General features: G+C 38.7%; 2 protein-coding genes across 2 annotated transcripts in view; both read left to right on the top strand.

Moving 5' to 3' along the window:
* gk.S (glycerol kinase S homeolog) overlaps positions 1-15,482 on the top strand; it is a gene marked incomplete at its 5' end in the record, with an annotated part of 60,895 nt that extends 45,413 nt beyond the window's left edge. The window contains 5 exon segments of the mRNA NM_001087171.1: positions 149-269; positions 928-1,071; positions 1,162-1,248; positions 10,547-10,633; positions 14,633-15,482. Coding sequence (NP_001080640.1) covers positions 149-269; positions 928-1,071; positions 1,162-1,248; positions 10,547-10,633; positions 14,633-14,646 — 453 coding nt within the window. The 3' untranslated portion in view covers positions 14,647-15,482.
* On the top strand, positions 1,678-3,712 carry LOC121400644 (lamina-associated polypeptide 2-like). The gene is made up of 2 exons (XM_041584190.1): positions 1,678-2,356; positions 2,443-3,712. The coding sequence occupies exons 1-2, from the start codon at positions 2,310-2,312 to the stop codon at positions 3,710-3,712; spliced, it is 1,317 nt and encodes a 438-aa protein (XP_041440124.1). The 5' UTR covers positions 1,678-2,309.
* Positions 15,483-15,703: the final 221 nt, after the last annotated feature.

Here is a 15,703-nt window from a genome sequence, read left to right as displayed (position 1 = left end):
CAACTGATATATGTTGATACTTTCTACAATTCTCCAAAGGAATGCCTTTTTGGTAGCATCCCTGTGGTAGTCACCTTTTAATTGTACTTTAAAGGTTGTTTTTTTTTTTAATAGCTCTGAAATGATTTGACCTATGGTTTAATTCCAGATTCTGGATGCTATGAACCAAGATTGTGGCATTCCTCTCAATCAACTTCAGGTTGATGGGGGTATGACAAGCAACAAAATCCTAATGCAGTTGCAGGCTGATATACTGTGCATTCCAGTAGGTAAGATCATTTTGCAATGATTGTAAGCTTTTAAAGTGCAGGGACTTGTCTGTACGTGTATGTTTATATTTATTGCAATGTTTATCATTGTTTTACTGTATTGTTAAAATGTACAACACTGCATATAGAAGTAGCGGTATATAAATAAAGCTATTCTTTTGTCTTATTCCCCTGTCTTATTAAATAAATTATTTGATCAGTTTTTTTTTTTTTTACTATTTTTCGAAAAATTGTATATATTACATTTTTTTTTTTCATTTTCTTCCTTCTCATATGATCACTGAAAACAATGTCACCAACCTTCTAAACTGTTTTGGTTTAATACACCAGTAGGGGTGGAAGCTGAGATATGTGTCCACCACTGTATTAAATTGCAACCGTTTAGAAATATTTACATTATTGAGCTGCTACTGGGAAAAAGGATAGGGAGAAAACAAAATACATCCATTTTTAAAACTTTCATTTCTGGGAAAAGTTAAAAGTTTGAAAATAGAAAGCAATTAAAAAAAATATCTATATACAGGTCTACCAATTCAAAATAATACCACTTGAGCAGGCAAACTTGACTCTAAAGCCTTTTTTTCTGCAATTACTATTTGTTAAACTCTTATTTAACTAATTAACATATGCTTGTGCTAATTATTTGTCTTTCCACTAGTGAAACCATCCATGCCTGAAACAACTGCACTGGGTGCTGCTATGGCTGCAGGCGCTGCTGAAGGTGTTGGCGTCTGGAGCCTAAATCCTGGAGATTTAACTGCTGTAACATGTGAACGGTTTGAACCACAAATCAACCCAGAAGGTAAAAACCACATACTATGCATTTGCTTCAGAGAAATAAATATTAAGAAACAGATTCATCACTCTTCCTCTCCTTTAACTCTTTATCTAGAAAGTGAATTTCGATATGCTAGATGGAAAAAGGCAGTGTTGAAATCAATGGACTGGGAATCAGCAGAGCCTACCTCCAATGGAAATGGTAAGATTATTCCTCCTTGACTTCATGCTTTATAGTAAATCATATCATATTGACCCAAGCATTAAGTAATGTTTCCAATTGTGACAGCTATTCATTGGTGATGATGGAGACTTTAGGCAGCATTTACTAGCTCCCCCAGCAAATCCAGTGCAAGGCTGTGCTTCTCTCTAATTTGCACCATTTAAATGATGCACAAGCTTGGGTTCATACCACAGAAATGCCAAACTCGGGTAGTAATGGATTCATCAGAGCAGCTGCAGTTATCTGCGCTCTGCACACTGCCTTCCCATAAAGGATCTGTTCAGTGTAAAAATAAATGGGTATTTTGGTAACCTGTGCAAAATATTAATAAAATATTTTCAATAGTGGTTGTTAGTCATAAATGTAATCTATCTTTCCTTGTCACCCATGGCAGCAATTCACCAATGGGTTAAATCCACTCACCAGGCCAATGGACAGGATCCTCCCCAAGCAAGTTAAAAGTGCCCGCCCCCCATCTACTCACTGTCTTTTTTTTCCTGTCGCGGGTCGATGGTGCAGTTCGGATCAGTCCAGCAGCAGGGGGGCTCTCTCTCTCTTTCTCTTCTCCCCCTTGCTAGCTGAAGTCCCGATAGCTCCCCCTTGTTGGGGTTAGCAGGGGAGGGCCAAGAGGTTGTAGGGAAGCAGCCGAGGCCATGCCGTACCTCCCGTGTTCGGCGGGTTAGGAAGGCGAGAGGGCATTGCGTAGCCTTGCGCATACCCGGAAGTGACGTCACGGAAGCCGGTTCGGCAGAGTGCGGCAAGTGACGTAGAGGCGGAAGGATAGTAGACGCCATCTTGGATCCTGGCAGCATGGCGAAAACCGGAAGTGGGGGTTTTTTCACGCCACGGAGACGCCATAAGGTATTTAGAGTCACAATCAGGCAGGCACAGTCCTCTTACTCCCTAAACGGACGCTGTGTGCTGCAGGAGTCTGGGTTTTTTCTGTTATACAGGTATGTACAGTATGGTGTTGTTTGCCAGGAGGATGTTACTGTCTGGGATGCGGATTAAAATTATATATATATTTATACAGCACCTCTATGGAGTCAGGAATGCCGGGCAAACCACCTCACCCCAAAGGGAAAAGGTGAGAGATGTTTTTTGATGCCTGTGTGCTAAGAGAGAGAGAGAGATATACAGGAAGGTAATTACTGTTTTCTTATAATTACACAGCCTTCCTGCCACTGAAAAGAAAGACAAAACGCCAGAAAAGGCTACGTCAGTTCAAGTTCAGGGAGAGCCAGGAACGTCTAATCCTCTTGAAAATCAAGCTTTCGCTGAATCTTTGGGGGCTGTCATTAAGCAGGCGGTAGTGCAAGCTTTTCAAGAAGTAGCTACTGCAAAAAAGAGAACAAGACATGGTTACTCCAGACATACAGACTCCCTGTCTGAAGTTTCAGAGGGAGAACTTTCGGAAGATTCAGATATAGATTCTCCTATGGGATCTGAGGAAGGGGAAATCGAGATGGAGGAAGACTCCAATTTTGATCTAACAGTGATTGATCCGCTGATAAAAGCTGTTCGGCAAACACTAACGTTTTCCTTGGAACCTTCCAGATTGTCATCAGCAGACAGGTTGTTCCCTTCTCTGAAGAAGAGGTCAGTGTGTTTTCCAGTACATGCTTCAATTAAGGATATTATTACAACAGAATGGAAAAAAACAGAGAAGAGACCTCAGACTGCAGGAAAATTTCTTAAAAAATATCCCTTTGATGAGGAGGATGCGAAGTTCTGGGATTCACCGCCAAAAGTGGATGCAGCGGTTGTTAGGCTAGCCAAAAGGACCACCTTACCAGTGGACGATGCGGCAGTTTTCAGAGAACCGATGGAGAAAAAGATTGAATTTAATCTCAAAAAATCTTTTGGAGCAGCAGGCGCAGCATGCAGACCGGCAGTAGCGCTCACGTCGGTTTCTCGGGCCTTGAAGGTGTGGCTTGCTGAAGTGGAAGAAGCAATTTCATCTAATGTAAAGAGGCCTAAATTGCTTGAAAGCTTGGCTGATTGTAAATTGGCAGTTGATTTTATGTCAGAGGCCTCTATTGATCTAGTTCACTTTATGGCAAGATCCATGGCGCTTTCAGTGGCGGCAAGAAGGGCTCTGTGGCTTAAGCCCTGGGCAGCAGATGCAGCCTCAAAGGCCAACTTATGCCAACTGCCGTTTGAAGGAGGAATGTTGTTTGGGGAGAGATTGGATTCAATCATCAAAAAAGTCTCTGGAGGAAAAAGTGTATTCCTTCCTCAAGAGGGCAGGAATAAGAGAATAAGATTTGATACATCCTTTCACAGAGAAAAAGAGAGATCTTTTAGAACCTCCAGACAATATAGGCCAGGAAGAGAATTTAACAGACAGTCGTCATGGAGAGCAGGCCGTCAGAGCTCAAGAGGCAATATCAAAAGATCAAGAGGTTTCTCCACCTCAGGCTCATCAGTTCAGCAGCAATGAGGATGTCTTGGTCCAGACAAAAGTAGGTGGCAGATTGGCGCTATTCGCTCGTGTCTGGGCCGAAAACATACAAGATCGCTGGGTATGCGATACAGTAGAAAAAGGTTTTTATTTAGAGTTTTCAAAAGTTCCAAGAAAGGATCATTTTCTAAGTTCATCTGTTCAGGAATCAAAAGAAGCACAGAGTCTGTTCCAGGAGTACATGGGTCAGCTATTCGCTTCAGAGGCCATAGAATTCGTTCCTCCGTTCGAAAGAAGAAGGGGGTTTTATTCAAGGTTATTCCTAGTGAAGAAGGCTTCAGGAGCTATGAGGCCAGTGTTAGACATGAGAAGTCTAAACAAGTTTCTACAGAAAAAGAAATTCAAAATGGAATCTCTAGCATCAGTAATACAGGCGATTTCGGTTGGGGATTGGCTCACCAATATCGACTTGAAAGATGCGTATTTCCATGTACCAATTTGTCAGGATCACAGGAAGTATCTGAGATTCGAAGTGGGAGGGGTACATGTGCAATTCAAATGTCTCCCATTTGGCCTGTCTCAATCCCCACGGGTGTTTACCAAGATTTTGGTCACATTAATAGCCGAATTAAGGAAAGAAGGGATTTCAGTCTTTCATTACTTAGACGATATTCTGGTAACGGCAAAAACAAAGAAAGAAGCAAAGGTTCAAACAACAAGGGTGTTGGAATTTCTACAACTTCATGGTTGGATAGTAAATATGGAGAAAAGCAGTCTAGTTCCAACAAAGTCTCTTATCTTTTTAGGGGCACAATTCCAGACACAAAAAAATCTAGTAGGTCTTCCCCTGCCAAAACAAGAAAAGTTGGTTCAAGCGATAGAAGATTTCAGAAGGCAAGAAGTAGTCTCAGTGCGCCACTGTTTGAAGATCTTGGGTTTGATGTCTTCAACGATTCAGATCGTAAAATGGGCAAGACCGTTACAGATGTTTTTGCTCAGGAAAGTAAAAAACCCTCAGGAAAATCTGCAGAAAAGATTGACTCTGTCCCAAGAATTAAAAAACAATCTAGGTTGGTGGTGTGTTCCAGACAATTTAGGAAAAGGCACCCCCCTAGAAGAGCCAGATTGGATAACTGTTACGAAAGACGCATCAGGAGTCGGCTGGGGGGCCTACATAGGGGAGGTGTGCGTGCAAGGTTCTTGGGAGTTAGGTCATGTCTCCTCAAATGTCATCGAATTAAGAGCAATAAAAGAAGCTCTATTAGCCTTGGCAGATTATCTAAAAGGGAGAAGTGTGAAGGTGTTTTCAGACAACACCACGGCAGTGGCCTATGTGCGGAAGCAAGGCGGCACAAGAAGCATAAGATTGGCAGAAGAAGTAGAACCAATTTTCCAGTGGGCAGAATTATGCTTAGAGCATATCACAGCAGTACACCTTCCAGGTGTAGAGAACCAAAAAGCGGATTTTCTAAGTCGAAGTTTCGCGGACCCAGGAGAATGGAGTCTTCACGAAGATATATTTCAAGATCTTGTAAATACATGGGGAGTACCAGAAATAGATGCCATGGCGACCATTCACAACAGAAAGTGCAAAAGGTTTTTTTCCAGATTCCCATGCAAGGAGGCAGAAGCCACAGATGGCCTAAGGCAGGACTGGTCGAGAGAATTAATCTTTGTGTTTCCTCCAATTCCCCTTGTTTGGAAGGTTCTGAAGAAGATAGAGCGAGAAAAAGCCAATGCTATAGTAGTAATTCCATACTGGCCAAGGAGACCTTGGTTTCCTCTACTTCACAGATTATCTCTGGGACAGCCCAAGAAGATTCCGAAGTTTCCAGGTTGGCTGAATCAAGGAATGTTTCCGTTTCACAAAGAAGATCACCTCTGCTTGATGGCCTGGAGGTTGAGAGGAGGAGACTGAGAGAATTAGTGTGCAAGGAGAAGGTGGTAGATTTTCTGTTAAAGGCAAGGAAAAAGTCTACATCAGCACAATACAATAAAATCTGGGACACATTTGTGCAGTCTATGTTGGCAGAGGGTCGAGACCCAGGTTGTCCTACAGCATCAATGGTGGTTGATTTTTTATTCTCTGGGTATGAGAGAGGCCTTCATTTAAATACCCTCAAAGTGCAGGTTTCGGCCATTTCAGCGTTATCAGGGAGAACATGGGCAGAAGATTCTTTGGTCCAACGATTCTTTAATGCTCTAAAAAGAGTAAGGCCACGTATCAAGAATTTTTTACCTCCCTGGGATCTGCCTTTTGTCCTAGACAGTTTGACAAGACCGCCGTTTGAGCCTTTGGAAGATATTTCCTTATGGAACCTTACTCTAAAGGTTGCTCTTCTTGTTGCCGTGACGTCAGCATGTAGAGTGGGTGAACTGGCGGCATTATCAGCTCTAGAACCGTTCACAGTCATTTTCAAGGATAAGGTGGTGTTAAGACCAACTTTCAAATTTCTGCCGAAGGTGGTTTCAGACTTCCATATGGATTTGGAAGTTACTCTTCCTTCATTCTGTCCTTCACCAAAGTCAGAAGAGGAGAAACAATGGCATAAGCTTGATCTGGTCAGAGCCCTCACGATATATTTGGAAAGAACAAGAGCATGGAGGAAGTCGGATCATCTGTTTGTGATTCCAGGGGGCTTCAGAAAAGGGAAGGCTCCATCCAAGAAGACGTTAAGTTCTTGGATAGTAGCAGCAATTGCAAAGACATACAATGCAGCTGGCAGGAAGGTTCCCCGGGGGTTGAAGGCCCATTCCACCAGAGCTCTGGCAAGCTCCTGGGCAATGGAGGCAAAAGCTTCACCAGAAGCGATTTGTAGAGCGGCGAGATGGTCCTCTATCAATACGTTCATTAAGCATTATAGATTAGACGTGCTTTCATCCCAAGAAGCAAAATTTGGGAGGAAAATCTTGCAATCGGTTGTAAATATGTCTAAATAAAGTGTGTTATGTTACTGCATTTGGTGTCAAGTCCCTCCCTGTAGCTTTGGTAGTTCCCATTGGTGAATTGCTGCCATGGGTGACAAGGAAAACAGGAAATTTTTTATTACTTACCGTAATTTCTGTTTCCTGGTCACCTTCCATGGCAGCATTCACCAAATAACTACCCACCCTTATAATGAGCTGTTCAACTAAGACAGTGAGTAGATGGGGGGCGGGCACTTTTAACTTGCTTGGGGAGGATCCTGTCCATTGGCCTGGTGAGTGGATTTAACCCATTGGTGAATGCTGCCATGGAAGGTGACCAGGAAACAGAAATTACGGTAAGTAATAAAAAATTTCCTGTTATATTGTATAAGCTGACATAGCGTAAAGGCAACATTCTATTGCATTGAATTATAGCATCATTTTATTCCTTCTATGTCATGAAGTTCCTAGGATATACTAGATGCTATCAAACATTTTCAAAGACTACACATATGAAAAGAAGGGCTTGATCAATGCACATTCCCTGACCATGTTTTAATTCATCTGTGCAAGTGCATACATATTTTTAAACAAGATTTTTTAAGTTACAGGGATCTGATCATTAATTATTAAGCCACCATACCATGTTTAGACCAGGTCCAGATTTTATCATGGGGCAACATCCCCCTCCCAAATCACACCCCAACCCTACTCATACCTTATGCCCAAACCCTTCTCCAGTTTCAATTTCACCCAACTGGCAGTACGGATGACTTTGACAGCTATTTGAATCTCTTGCCCAGTCCTGGGTGCCATTGCATGCCACTCCTTCAATACTGACGTGCTGGTCCTTTGTGGCCTATCCATATATCCGTTCCTGAGCAAGTCCCATATTGTGCTCCTAATTTCGCACGTTTAGTTATGTTTTTCATATCATAGGCTGTCAGTGCCCTGCTTGATTGCTATTTTTTGGGTGGGGGTGATGGCATTGTGTCTCCTGCCCAAACCATTGGTCTCATAGTCTGATCTTTCCTGCTTTAACTTTTATAGGGGAGACATCTGTAACACCAACATACATTTTTAAGTGTTGGCTTTCTTCCTGTAGCACAACTACTAAAATACAAAAATATTGGTTGTGTGAGTACTCCAAGAATTGGTTAAATAAAAAAGAAATTTATATCTAAAATATAAAATAAAAAAGCAAATTATAGCTAAAATATTTTAGCAGTATATCTATAGAAATAAGTCAAATCAACTGGACTTGCTGTGTTTCTCTTAAGAAGCAAGTCCAGTTAATTTGACTTATTTCTATAGAAATACCATGACCTGGATGAATGAGAACTTTCTCAAACATATTTTAGCAGCATTCTTCACTGATCTCCTTTCTGTACTCCTTTCATGTTTTTTAAAAAATATTTGATTGAAAATATTGATATATTTACTTACTTTTATTGACTACATCAATTATTTGTGTCTGCTGTGAGTTAACTATGTGTCACCTTCTACATACCATTACTTGCATTCCGCCATAGTGACTGTCTAGTGGCCCTAATGGTTTGGCATCTGACATTATCAAAGTGGTAATTTTTTATGAGTACATATGGACGTTGTCAGACCCACTGACGTGATGACAGAATTAGGCGTATAGTTAAAAATCCATGCCAGAATATAAATTCCAAAAATCATATCAGGTAGTCTCTAAGAATACAGCTCCTTGAATATTCTTTACTATTATGAATAAATCATAACTTTATAATGATAGTTATTCAGTTATTCTAGAATTGTAGAGCGCATCTTCAAGCCATGTAAATTAAAAGGTGCTAGTTCTCATACATCTAAATATGTTCATTGTATATTGCACTTTGCAGCTACTAAAAACAATTTGTTTTGCATGTGACATTGTTACCATATCATTCTGTTTGCCATATACATATAAAAAGCAATATCTTTTAACAGAATCCTTTAATGAGCATTTTCATTATGCAAGAGCATTTGATTGTCTTTTTACTATCCGCTCCAGGCTGCTGAAATCTCTCATTATAAAGCTATAGTAAAGACCATTGAATAGGCATATTAATTGGACCAGATCACTCAACATTTAACCTCAGCTGTAATTAGACTGTTATGGATTTATAATTTAACTGGCTGGATATTTTGTTTTATAATTTTATGACCTTGTTAGTCTGAGGTTATTGTTGCAGTCTGCAGTGAAAGCCTGTTCCGGAAATGATTTTGTTTGGCATCGACAATACATACATAACAGAATTAGAAAGACCACCATCTTGATGTCTTTCTATAATTGGGTTGCAATTGCTTGAAAGGAAACTCAAGATGCCCTTCCAAAATTAGTAGACAGATATTTGTTTTTAGAATACAATCAAACCTCCCCTGGAAAATAAAAATATTTGCCCTTTCTTGTACATTGAACATAAATTGCCACCTATGTTGGTAGAGAAATTCATACCATTTTATACACTGCTCTAGTACCTGTATGGTAACTCTCCAAGTGAACCCCTTCATGCTTCATATAGCAAAACCCTGCTTCTTGCTTCCACCAGACGTTATATAATTTAAAAGGTTTTTGTTGGAAAGGAAAGAGACGGATGCAGAATGTTTATGTTACGGTGAATAATTATTTGATTTATTCTTCTGAAATCTGATATTCTAGAAATTATGTACAGGCCTTGAATCTCTGATTCCTCCATTGCTTGTCCTATCCTAATGTTCCCTCAATCAAAAATACTAATTCATTGTTTGTTTGTTTTTGCTATTTGTGATCACTTTACCTTCAAATATAAATTTAGCATGATGGCGAGGGAGGGAAACATATTGATTTCCCTTAGCCTTGGCTTATTTGATAGAAGCCAATTATGTCTGCTTTATATTACCAGTTCTTAGCAAAATTATTCTACTTTGTTTCTTTGTATGTATGAGACTTCTCTTTTACTGACTTCTTATTTCTCGTAAATGACCTGCTTAATGTGCTTTCTCATTACTGTGCTGAAGCTTTTATTGAAAAAGGAAAAAATACGACGTGTGATAAATGATTTTCTAATTGTTCATGAATTCAAAGTAAGAAATTGTACCTAAGCAGATCAGTATGTGGATCAATCTGCGTTTTATACCAGCCAAAGACAAATACAAACATTCCAAGCTGAGAAGTGTTCCAGTTTGTAAAAAATAAAGCCGTGCACTAATAAAGATATTTCTAATTTCATGAAATGCCCTTGGGGTTTTCCTACATTTCCATGTTGTTCTTTCTAGTCATTTGTCTCTAGTCATATTTAAACTCACTTTGCTGCGAGGAGAATAATAAGTTCATAAAACAAATTCAGAATAAACCAAAACTTGGGGGGGGGGGTGACACCTGAGAACATGTGGGAGATTACATAGCTTAGTTGTTCAGGCAGAAAATATGGGAAAGATGGGAAAGAAGTTAACCCCAAAATAAAAATTTGCCTAATAAAAGAAAATATTATTCTAAGCAACTTTTCAATATGCATTGCACATTTTCTATGGTTTTTAATTTATTTCTAATGTTTAATGTTTTTGATAAATCTTTTCTGATAAGATTTCTCATTAACAAATTAACCAGTTAACATCAACAACACTGATTTTAGGAAATAGGCTATTTCCTATGTGTTCTGTATTAAACAGTAGTAGCAGTAAAACCCATTGGCCATTGCAGTTATTACCAGTGGACTCTGGATTGCATTAGCTTGGATATTTGTACTTGTCTTTTCTTCTCTACAGCTCATTCTGCTCTTTGTCACGTTTGTGCCATTGCTAATTAATTGATCTTGGCTTTTTATGTTATTGATATTGCTCTGTCACAATTGTCACCGCTTGTAATTTTCTTTCCCTTTTGTATGTGAGATTCATTCTCAACTCAAATATTTAAATTTTTATGTTTTCTTCCCCCTGTACCTTGCTTGTCTGGAATCCTGTTCTACTGGATGGCTCCAGGTGACTGTAGTATCTTCTGTAGTCTTCCTCTGGGGCTTTATATAGTGAGTAGCATGGTATTATTAATCGGAGCAAAGTACATCTCAGGTCAGTCCTCCTTATTCATATAGTTTCTAGTGCAAGGATTCTTTGCTTTTTACTTGACTGCAAAAATGTCTACATTCAACAGCATGCTTTTTATGACCAGAACAGTTTAAAAAATGTCTGAACATTTAGAGATTGATTAATGTATTTTTTGTTGCTTTTGCATGTTTGCCTGTTTTTAATTTTTAATTTTTATTACTAAAGTACTTTTGTCTGCAATGCATATATGGAAATGCTTGAATGGATTAGCAGCATTAGGGCAGGACTCCACAGACGATTCCGCTGCGGTCCAACGCGCTGCGCAAAAACGCAGGCGTCACTTTGGATGCGACGGAAATAAGGTAAGTAATGCTATTGTCGGATCGTGTCGCATTGTTGATGCGACACGACCGTCGGTGCAGTGTCTGCATCCGACAGTCGTGTTGCATCAACGCTGCGACACGATCCGACAATAGAATTACTTACCTTATTTCCATTGCATCCAACGTGACGCCTGCGTTTTTGCACGTCAGGTCGTGGCAGAATAGTCTGTGGAGTCCTGCCCTTAATCTCATATAAGGAGAGTGTAGTAGTTTATATGCAGACTGGCAACATTTCCACAACAAAATGCAGCAGAATTTGTAGCCACATGTACTAATTGGCATATATTGATAAATTGATTTAATTCAATACAGAAAATAATCTGAGATCAACTATAGCCTCAAATAATATTTATATTTACATAAATGACCCAGTTTTTAATGAAGAAAGCTGCTTATGGACTACACAGTCAGATATAGATTTAATCTTGTATTGCAAAGCTCAACATGTGCAAAATATTTCTACTCGCAATCGCAGAAATTCAGCCCAGCGCGTAGCTGCATTAATAGCCTTCTGCCACAAGATGTCGCCCTCTCTCAATGAACATTCTGATGAATATGGTACAAATGATGTCTTTTAAGTGCTGCAATCTATGGTGCAGAAATACAATTAGGTCATTATGGTGGGTAAGGTGCGGCGTATTGTTTAATCAGGTTTACCAGTTGTCTTTCACATTCAATTTACTTCTAATGCAAAAGACAAGTTCACTCTGCAATCAGTAAGACATGCATATTAATTGCTATAATCATTCCAAAACTTGGGATGCGTAATTGCTAATTAAGTCAAACACTGGAAAAAAAAATGTTCTGTATGGCATGATATCTTCCTATCTCTCTGTTTTTTTCCTGTGTAGTCTTGCAAAAAGCAGAGAAGGAACTACATCATCTCAAATGTTATTTTTTTTTATTTTAATCCAAACTAAAATCCTGTAAAAATAGTCAAGTAAAATATGTTACTTATTTTATCAATAACTGTTAAATCATTAGCGCCCTGATTTTTTTAAGACTATAGATCCAAGCACCAACCTTCAAACAACATCTCTTTGCCCATCACTGCTGTGATTCACCTGTAAAATAAGCTTTATCTGAATGCTGCTGCCATTTGTAAATGTGTTTGCTAAAGTCGTGCACACTAGCCATAAAAATGGTGATGGTGTGTTCCAAGCAATTCTAAACATTGCACCTTGCCACACCCAACAGTAGGAGGGGCAACGTGGCCCATGCACATTAGTTAATTAAACTTTAGAGGATAAAACATTAGTGTATATGCTTGTATCAGTAACATAACTAACTGGGTCTGGGTACAGCCTGTGCAGCCGCCCACATTTGTATGGAACCATCTAATAAATATTTAATTGGTTTCTGAAAGTGATATTTCTCAACTATCATCATTATATATACAGTGTCATTATACACTGTTATGCAGAAATTTGCAACATAAACTAATTCTGCCACTAATACACACAGCTTAGAATCAGATTCTAAAATGACAACTCATTAATCCACACTCTACCTCAGGAGTGCCATACTTTACTATTGCGAGGTCTACTTTTAGTGATGTTGTCCCATTATGATCTACATCCATAAAAGCATTGTAAGCATTCTGTTCCATGGGAAATATTGCTTACATATTGATTTCTGAGAAAATGTATATTGTTATATTTATACTACGGATGCACCGAATCCACTATTTTGGATTAGGCTGAACCCCCGAATCCTTCGCGAAAGATTCGGTTGAATACCGAACCGAATCTGCGTCCTAATTTGCATATGCAAATTAGGGGTGGGAAAGGGAAAACATTTTTTACTTGTTTTTTGACATGCAATTTCCCTCTCCGCCCCTAATTTGCATATGCAAACTAGGATTCGGTTCAGCCGAATCCTGCTAAAAAAGGCCAAATCGTGGCTGAATCACGAACCAAATCCTGGATTCGGTGCATAACTAATTTATACATCTATTTCTTATGTAACCTTAACATAATAATGAATGAAAAGAATGAAACCGGAGGGTGATTTGGACAAGCTGTTTCTTGACAGTGTCTTGAGATCTACTTATCTCTACCACCGGCTAAAGGTCTACTGGTAGATCCCGATCTATCTTTTGGACACCCCTGCTCTACCTTATGAGTTTAATCAGTGCTAGATCATGGCCATGGGAAAGCAGTTCCAAAAGACCAACAATTTAATATATAAACATAAGCTAATATGTAATTAATTTCTAGCCTGAGTATTTGCCTTTTATGCCACCTTCTTGTTTCGTCACTTAATGAATTTTATGCCACTTAATGAATTTTACATTCATGGTAAAGAAAAAAATAAACCAGACTTTAAAGGAATTGTTCAGTGTAAAAATAAAAACTGGGTAAATAGATGGGCTGTGCAAAATAAAAAATGTTTTCTAATATAGTTAGTTAGCCAAAAATGTAATGTATAAAGGCTGGAGTGATTTGATGTATAACAAGTCAGTCAGATCACTACTTCCTGCTTTTCAGCTCTCTTGGTTTACACTGACTGGTTACCCTGGTTACCAGGCAGTAACCAATCAGAGACTTGAGGGGGGGCCACATGGGTCATATCTGTTGCCTTTGAATCTGAGCTGAATGCTGAGGATCAATTACAAACTCACTGAACAGAAATGTACCATGTGGCCCCCCTTCAAGTCGCTGACTAACTCAGAGTTATAGAGCTGAAAAGCAGGAAGTTGGATTCTGGCTGTTTTATTAAAGATCTGTTCACTCCAGCCTTTATATATTACATTTTTGGCTAATTAACTATATTAGAAACATTTTTTATTTTGCACAGCCTATCTATTTTACACAGTTTTTATTTTCACACTGAACTGTTCCTTTAAGCATGCATCAGTATTCATTGCTTATTTTATTGCATGGCTTTGTTTCTGAAGCTGAGAGTGGGGTGGGAAAAACATATAACTTGTGGAGAAAGCATAAATTAGGGCTCATGCACACAGTTAAGTCATCTTAAAACACTTTATTGGGGGAATGTAATAAAAGTCGCTAATGAAAAAACTATTCGCAATGAGAAAAGTTATGCCTTTGCGCGGACAAATTTAGTTTTGTTCGAATTTAATATAGCTTTTGCTAACCCGGAAACTGTTTAGCGACCACTTCCGACAATGGAAGACCGTTTGTGAATTACATAGTTTGCGCCAATAAGCAGTCAATGTAATAAAAGTTCTTAATGAAAAAGTCGTTATGTTTGCTCCAAAAGATTATAACAGCTTCAAGCACTTCTTAAGAGTGCGCAATTAAAATTTGCAATGCACAATTAAAATTCAAATGTAATAACAGTTTAATGAACAATATTGCATTGTGAGATGTGGATTTTTAGTCTTATTGGTGCAAAGCTATTTGCGTCTTTAATTACATTCCCCGTATGGGTTTACAGTATATAATAAAAGGTGCAACGTTTGCTACTGGAAAAAGCACCAATAACAACCAAATCAGCACGTAACGTACTGGTCACCTTACTGGTTGCTATAGGTTACTGCAAACTTAGCACATTTTTTCTTATATACAGGCATATAGATTAAAACTTAAAACTAGCAATAGGCAATAAACTCATGGTTTCATACAAGTGTAGACCTGTTAATGTAATATGTGTGTTTTTCCCTTCTACCTTTCAGGTCTTAATAAATAACCATTCATGGACGTCTGCTCTTTTTCGGCCACTGGTTTTATTGAATTCTTATGTTGCCCATAAGAAGATATAAATTACTGCTGTGAACTGCTTCATGACAGATGGAAAATGACGTGCAAGGGTAGAATGACGGAAACCCGCCATTTAATTACACTGCTTCTCTGTCCAGTAATCGGTGAGAAGGACAATTCCTGTGCAACACTTGTCGCCATGTTTGTGAACTGGATGCTGCAACCAATCTCTCTGCTGGTCATATGTTCCTGAATCATCCTTAACTATGGGAAGGAAGAGGTTTTAAATAAGTAGATTGCTCATTCATGTCTTAAAAGGACTGACTTGCACTTTGGAGATTATAAATCTCCTCAGAATTATTCAGTTACATTTTTCAGAAATGTATTGATAAAACATGTACAGGGGTTTTTGAAGGTTTTTTTTCTTTTCAATTTTAAATGAATGCACATTTTGTTTATAGTGAAATCAATTCTAACTTAATTTTTTTTAAATGCAAAGGGTAAATAATGAAATTAATTTTATTTAAAGAAAGTCACCATTTTTGTTGCGGTTCTTTTGCATGCACCATTTCTACTATGCTCTGTGCTTACTGTTGTCTGTAGTCTTGTTATTGGAGCGCCCAATAGAATTAGCACAGTGTTTCACCAAAATAATCTATAATACAAATGATCACAACCACTGGTTTTCTAAAGGAATTCAAAGAAATATGTTTTTCATACCTTGTTGCAGTCATTCTTCACAAATTCTCAAGGCTTTTTTCAAGTCCTTTTTATTTCCTTTGTGGTAATCATGCAGAAATCTTCTATTAAAAAAAATTTGGGGCATTGGAGTCTTTTTTTTTTTTTTTTAATTTCTTTATCTGGGATTTGAGCCTTCGAGTTGAACGGCCAAGATGCACTTGGATTAGCCAGACCTGCACCCGCCTTCCCCATTCCATTTATAGACCCGCACAGCCCTGCCCCACCAATGATGTCACAAAAGGGACAGGGCAGGCGCCAGTCTATAAAACATGAATCCTGCAGTCTAATATACATTTATTTTAAAA

The sequence above is a fragment of the Xenopus laevis genome, chromosome 2S, assembly GCF_017654675.1.
Source record: "Xenopus laevis strain J_2021 chromosome 2S, Xenopus_laevis_v10.1, whole genome shotgun sequence".
NCBI classification, from domain to species: Eukaryota; Metazoa; Chordata; class Amphibia; order Anura; family Pipidae; genus Xenopus; species Xenopus laevis.
Note: the sequence above shows the minus strand (reverse complement) of the source record. Positions and strands in the feature narration are given on the sequence as shown.